Raw genomic sequence first — 7,466 nt, forward strand, 5'->3', positions numbered from 1 at the left:
GGATTGACACCAGCTGTTAAAGCAGCCATACTTTGTGGGCCTGATTAGATTACAAAATTGCAGTCGATCTCATCTGACATTAATTATTGGAGCATAATATGTAACACTGTGCCTTACAATTTGGAACCACAATAGAAGTAGAGTTAAACCTGTCCAGGGTTAAGAGAGACATCTAAATCTCCGGTCAATGTCAAGAGAATTGGTTTGTGCTGACTTAAATAGGGGACTCAGACAGCTTAATCAGTATACCAATCACAATTTCCCAAGGAACGGATAGTGTTTTCCATTGTTGCTATCTTAGATTATTGTGTGTGTGTGTGTTTATGAAATCTAGCTAACACAGTTGAGAGCTCTTGGCTCTGGTTTTATCAGTAGTGGACTGTGCCTTTGTTGAAATGTAACACTTTTAATTTCCTCTTATTTGCATGAAGATGTGAATCACTGCATGTGTTCGTGTGTCAAAATTAAAGGAGAATTCCGGTTGATTTCAACACGTAGGTCTGTTGTTTGTCAATTTGGAGTGCTGTCAGTAGAGAGAAAAATGAAAACAATTGTTGCTTCCTACGCCGTGTTATCCTCCTGCTAGAGTTAGGGCTTAGGGACCGTCTACAAACTACAACATAGAAAAGAGATAAACATATTTTAACATAAGAAAATATTTTGTATCTCTTTTCTGTGTTGTAGTTTTGTAGACGCACAACTAGCAGGAGACAAATTATAATTGAGGTAAGTTTGGAGACACTACCTTATTTAATCATTAAATTGTACTAAATGCAATGTAATGAATAAATCAATAATTTGATGCGACATATTGATTTAAAAATGAGCTCATTGATTAAAACACGATTTATGTGTATTGATTAGCTCTCATAACGGACTGGGTGGGTAGCGCACTGCCATGTGTCCATGACACTAATGTCTGATGACATTTTCACTGTTATATTTAGCCCATATTATGAAAAAAAACACTTTTTCTGTGATTTGGGGAGTTATTTTCTGTCTATGGTTCTTCAACAAGCATACAAACTTGGAAAAAAAACATCCACGCTGTTTTTTAGTGAGGTATGGATTTCTGAATGTACTCTGCCTTCAGTCTCCATGTGAGCTGGTCCAAATCTCCACAACTTTCTACATAACTAGACAAGGTGGCTAACCGTAGCATGCTAGCTCATCTTAATGGCAAAACACTGCTACAAACCACACTAGTTCACCATAATCTACAAAATAACTACTTCCATGTCCCTGTTCTGCCCGTATTCCACAAGTGTGCCCTCGTTTAGAAGAAGTCTCCCTGCTAATCCTGCCTTGTACTGACCAAAGTTAAAAAAAACAATAGGTAGCCGCTGTTATCATTACCTAGCTACTGCGCATGTGCGACTCCCAACAAAGATAGTAAGTGAGAAGTGAGATGTCTCACTCTGTAGCTTAAACAGAGAGCTCAACACACAGGATGAACAGAGGATCTGCAGCATTGTGCAGTACAACAAAAATATGGTGTTTTTGAAAATGAAACCATGTAAACCTATTCTGGTTCAACCTCAAAATACAATTATGAACCTGAAAATGAGCATAATATGGGCACTTTAAGAAAAATAAGTACTGAATTAGCTGCGTTGCATTATATTGACTGTCATTGTTTAAATTTAACAGAAACACCCCTTAAACCCCTGATACTGACAATCTAGACATGAGGAAGAAATGATGAAACATGGATGAAACCACGACCTGAGTGAAAAATCTCCACTGTAACAGAAATTTCCCGCAATCCTGCCTGGTATGACTAAATCACACAAAAGGCTTTTAAACTAGCAGACGCACTGCCATCTGTCATGAACAGCCCACATCATGAGAATGGCCTCCTCTTTATCTGTAAAATGATAAATATACCAATGCATCACTTAATTATTGCCCACACATCTGTTGTCGCTGCCTACAAAATTCCCATGCAGACTACAAGCAGCAGAGTGAAACAACTGTGGGAAAGAGGAAGGGAAGACGTCTGTAGGAAATGAGAGATTTACTGAGTGATGTAGTGGAGAACAGAGTGTTTGAGATTTATGGCAGGTCTGCTGCCTTCGAGGCAGAGACACCTTCAGAGCCGTCCTGAATCGTTCCTATTAAGATTAATAATGCTAGTATTTACAAGGCCCAGATCTCCCCTCAGAACCCTGAGGCCGCCCTGGTGCCAAACCACCAGTAGACCACAGCAGAGAGGCTGACGGAAAGGAGGGAAAGAGCAGTGAATGAGTGTGTGTGAGAAAACACACGCAGTCATTAACCATAGCAGTTCTTTTCAGCTTACAAGATAAGACTATTTCTTTCTTCATTAAATCTTTGATGAAAAGCGCTTAAGTTTGGATTTCTCAATTAAAAAAAAATAAAAAACAACTTTTTGCTTGTATTTGGTTTGTATTATAATCCCAGGATAAAAGTAAAACGTTTGGGAAACATTTCTTTTCTTGCTGAGAGAAGAAGCTCCATCCCACTCTCGTACCAGGTAAGTATAGAGCTACAGACGGTAAGCTTAGCAAAAGATTGGAAATAGGAGGAGACAGCTAGCCTGGCTCTGTCAGAAGGTAACTAAAGCTGACCAGGACCTCTAAAGCTCACCTATTTACACAGTACTTCAAAGTTGCTGTTTTACAGAAGATGATGTGCCAGAGTGTTACTTCTTCAGGCCATGAACTAGTTCTAAGCTAAGCTAATTTACATTTGACTAAAGCCTTAGTTTAACAGAGAGATATAACAATCCTCTCATCATATTTCTCAAACTATTCCTGTATTTTATTAGGAACAGACACGTATATAAACTTGGAACAGTTTTGTTAACACCATGTTAAGACTTTAACGGAGAAGATTAGACCTTGTGTTATTCCGTTAATACTCCATATTGTCAGTACAAGGTAGATGGATACTATTTGAAAACTATAATTTAAAAAAATACTACTTGAGTATGCATTGTGTATGATTAAAACACAGAAAGGCATCAGATTCAGTCACTCATTAGGCTTTTTTTTTTTAAATAGTCTGAACTTTATTGACCTGTAAGGCAAATTTTTTATTGAGAATCACAGTCCACACGGTCGGCTCTACCAAACCGCTCTTACTCCCAACTTGTAAAATACGCTTGGTCATTGGCCGTCAGCGTCGGATGCGACGCGATGAGCAGCGGGAAGAGCAGCAGCTCCGCAGAGCGTGAAGAAGACGTAGTATTAAAGATGGAGACCAGCCAGGATACCAGGGTTTGTGTCCCGCGTGTCACAGAAACGTGCATTTTATAACCCCACCCACAATCTTTACTGTTGCATTTCTCTTTTGGTAAACCCAACTGTCCCGTTCTTGTCCAGCCTATCATGTAAAGACACCTTTTGTAAGCCCCCCCCAAACCATGTATTCCTAAACCTAACTATGTAAAAATTGATGAGAATAGTCCTGACCCAGCGCGTTTAGATAAAGCGTGTTTAGATCTGATGCTAAAGGACACTTTTAGTGTCAATAACAACGCCTAAGGAACCTGACCGAGCGTCCGTATTTTACGCGATGGGAGTGAGAATGTCTTGGCTCTACATAGCATTAGTTATTTCATTATGTCTTACTATTGAGTCTCAGATTGAAATGACACCTTCTTCTCTCCCTCACTCTCCAGCGGAGGATACTCACAATCACTTGGCTCTAAAAGGTTGAGATTCGCTTGTAATGCAACTAGTTTTTGCACCCTGTCAGCTGAGAGAGACCCTTGACCCTTTATATTGCAAAAACGTGACCGCAGGTGCTCACAAGCACCTGTTGCTGGCGGAATCTGGAGTATAGCAGAGGCCACAGCGGACAGCGGCTCGGAGGAACACAGCCCTTTCCACCAGGTGGATGCGGACACGTGCTGGCATGAGCTCCATATCCCGGCACCCTTCCATAATCCCTGCTTGGCTGAGAATCTGGCGAAGCTGCCAAGCACTTTGCCCTCATCAAGATTTAGATGGTGCGACAGGTTGGAAATCACATAGTAAGCGCTGTTTATCTGCTCCGCTGAGAGTGTCTGCTGTCCAGCATGCTTTGGGTCCAGCATGTACGCCGCTGCGTGAATTGGCTTCACGCAAAACTCCTGACACCTGTCTAACGATGCCATGACGGCTTTCTGTTCAGCGCTGTGCAGCACAGACCCAGACAGGGACGCTCCGATGTGGTATCTTAACTGACTGAACAGGTCAACAACACCAGAGAGTACGGCGTCTTCTCTTTTCATGTAATCAATGTAATTCCCAATCAAGTAGAGCAGATTACGACTGCTGCTTAATCCTTTCCAAAATGCGGCATCCTGTACCGTGGCGCTGATGGATGCTTCGATATCCAGTGTGGGTGAGATGGCCATCTCTTGTAGAGAGTTCTGACCCTGCAGGAGGCTGCTGAACATGTTAACCACACCAGTCCAGCCAGAGTTAATAGGCAGTGCCAAGGTTGTCCCATTAGTAGTGTGGTTTCTTATATTTGTAGTCTGCCAGCATCTAAAGGCCTCTGCTAGTAGTTTCCGCTCTTTAACGTACCTCACCACCTGCTCAGCTCTCCTGCATAGAGCAGTCATAGACGGCGTTGCAATTGTGTCATCGAAGAGCTGCTGGACGCCACACGACGTGCAGCCGATAGCTGATATGTGGGGGAAGGCTTCTTCTACTTTAGCCCAAGCCGCCATCATTTCCGGGGCGTTGTCAGTGACAACGGCAAAGACCTTTTGTGGTCCCACTTCATTTATAATATCTTTCAGTTCCTCAGCAATAACAGTGCTTGTGTACGTCTGCTCCTTTGTCGTCGCACGTTTGTAGAACAGTGGTACAGGGGTTGCAACAACATAAATGATCGTTCCGGTTTCTTTCATAGTAGACCAGCCACTGCAGACGATGGTGACACAGTCCGCTCTCCCTATGGCCTCATGGACCTGGCCTCGTACTCTGTCATACTCACAGTCCAGGAGGTGAGAGGACAAAACCTCTCTGGTGGGCGGACAGTAAGCAGGCCGGAGCACGCTAAAAAATCGCTTCCAATAAATATTGTCAGTGAGAGTGAGGGGTGACGAAGTGGCATACACAGCTCTTGCCAGGCACTCGTCAGCATGTGCCTGGCTGCGCTGATCCACTGAATCAATAAGGAACTGTCCCCCAGGAGTGGCAGATGGTAAGAACGAGAAGGAGGGAACAGGAATGGAGGCCGAGGAGCTCCCATCTGGGCCTGGTGACTGCTGCGAAACCACCGAGTACTCCTTGCATTTGTCCAAATGCATCTGCATCTTGGTAGCATTCTTTGTGTAGGTCTTTAAACAGTAGTTGCACATGAAGGTTTCCCTCCCTTCTTTGATAGCTGGGGTGAAATGCTTCCAAACACCTGACTGCAAGCGGGGCATCTTCCTGTATTGGTAAAATGAAGCAAAAGTCAAAATATTAGCTGTGTATCAAATTGGTGAACTGACACTACTGTTTTGTCTTAAAATGTCAGAGTAACCAGGACTTGTTTATTTTATAACCACACTGATGCTAATAAGGTCTCAAGTCTTTGTTTATATGCTAATTAGGATGCAACTAGCTATTATTTTCAATAGCCCATGTTGATTATTTTCTTGATTAATGAATGACTCTTTTAGTCTATTGAATGCCTGTCACTACTTCCTAAAGCCCAGACTGATACTTAAAAATCAATAAATATTTAGTTTACTTTTAAGAAAAGCAAGCATGAAAGACAGCAGAAAATCCCCAGGTCAGAGAAGGGGGAAATAGCGGGTGTTTGACATTTTGGCTTTGACATTTAAGCTAAATGCTGAATAACAAATCGAATAAATTTATTAAATCAAGGCAACTGTAAAAAAGTATATTTTTGCTCCTCTCCGCAAAGAAAGACCTTATGGACAATGTGACATATTGGGGTGTCGAACTCTTTTTGTGATGTTGGACTTTGAGTTTTGTTTTTTGTTTTTTTACATGCATCCCTGCATTTTCTCTTCTTTAATTGATAATTATGTTTTCCACTCTACCTTTAAGATCACTTAAATTGCCTTATGATGGTGATCCCCAGCATTTTGGCTTATCAACAACTTATTTCCTCTTTTGAACCCTTATCACAAGTTAGGCCTATATCTGACTACAGGTGGATGCAAGTTAAAAAGTGATATTTCCAGCATTGTGTTTTATTTGAATATGAATGCTCTTCAAAGATTTCAAGATGTAAACATGTCTTGTGACTCTAAAGGTGATATTTTAGAATAAATAATTGGGAAAATCTGTGAGTTGCAAGTACATTTTTTGTAAAGTTAGCAAATTAATTTAGAATGGAGTAGGATAGATGGAACAGAATAGCTTTATTGTCATTGTAACAGATACAACGAAATTAAGTGCAGTCATTGTCAAGTGCCATCTATGAGGTAATAAATGCCTAAATAAAGAATGCTACTACTGCATACACATTTTATTATATTAATGCTAGAAACACATGGGAGACACACCATTAAAGTATACTAGCAACATTCACTTGCTTTAAATGATCTTTTAAGATGATTAATTGGAAAGATGAAACATGCCAGGTCCTTAGTAAAGTAAACAACTCCTTGGACTACCTTACATAGTAAATCAAGAACTAGCCGTTAGCTCCTCCACCCACCTCTGTGTAGGAACACTTTTCCACTTTCACAACGGTCTGAAAACACATTTAAAGCCGCCTATGGCTCAGTCTGGTTGTGAATCGTAATCCAGCTGAAGTTACTTTAGCATTAACGTTAGCTGTTTTGGCTAACGTTAACTTGATAGCCTGATAACGTTAAACGTTAGCAAAGTGGTTCTAATGATCGAATAAAGTACACATTATCCCGGCTTTAACGGGGTCGCGGACAGTAACCCGTGTTACGACCTGATTTGCAAAGCAATTTTGAAAAAATAGTCATAATATGGCGAGAAAACTGCGTTACCATGGCTTTGTTAAACACGCTGTTGATTGGGCTGTTTTGGATGTGTTTGGGTAGTGTAGCTACTTCCTGGAACGTCAAGTAAGGGAGCTCACATGGATCAATACACGTCAAGTGCCGTAACTCCCTCCAGAAGAAGAAGAAAATCATTACACGTGTGTTCGCTTGTGGAAGTTGCAGGAAAGCAAAGGCGATGACCGCGGTGAACTTAGTTTAATGTTCAATGTTTGACATTCGTCGGAGAAATGTTTGAACCCATATTGGTAAATGGCACGTGAATCTATAGCTGGAACAAAATCATGAAAGGTAAAAAATATTCAATATAACATGAAAAGTACATAATGGTGAAGATAATAAGGTTTGCAGTGGTGAAGTGCACTGAATTGCTCCTAGCTTAAAAGTGGAGAGTAGCTAAATTCACTCCTTACGTTTTCTTTATTGTATTATCCTCAACAGTCACACGTGGGTCACATCGTCCTTTTTCTTCTATTTCCATCTCTCCCTATGGTACCAGGATCCTGAATTACTT

General features: G+C 41.2%; 1 protein-coding gene across 1 annotated transcript; it reads right to left on the reverse strand.

Annotated features, from left to right (window-relative positions):
• Positions 1-2,890: 2,890 nt before the first annotated feature.
• On the reverse strand, positions 2,891-6,972 carry LOC117957100. The gene is made up of 2 exons (XM_034892671.1): positions 6,637-6,972; positions 2,891-5,393 (listed from the first exon to the last, which is right to left on the reverse strand). The coding sequence occupies exon 2, from the start codon at positions 5,387-5,389 to the stop codon at positions 3,596-3,598; it is 1,794 nt and encodes a 597-aa protein (XP_034748562.1). The 5' UTR covers positions 5,390-5,393; positions 6,637-6,972; the 3' UTR covers positions 2,891-3,595.
• Between the last annotated feature and the right edge of the window lie 494 nt (positions 6,973-7,466).

Source organism: Etheostoma cragini, chromosome 14, assembly GCF_013103735.1.
Source record: "Etheostoma cragini isolate CJK2018 chromosome 14, CSU_Ecrag_1.0, whole genome shotgun sequence".
Taxonomy (NCBI): domain Eukaryota; kingdom Metazoa; phylum Chordata; class Actinopteri; order Perciformes; family Percidae; genus Etheostoma; species Etheostoma cragini.

Bases quoted from the DNA above. Each gene is read 5' to 3' on its own strand.
- LOC117957100 (XM_034892671.1), bottom strand. From the start codon at position 5,389: ATGCCCCGCTTGCAGTCAGGTGTTTGGAAGCATTTCACCCCAGCTATC.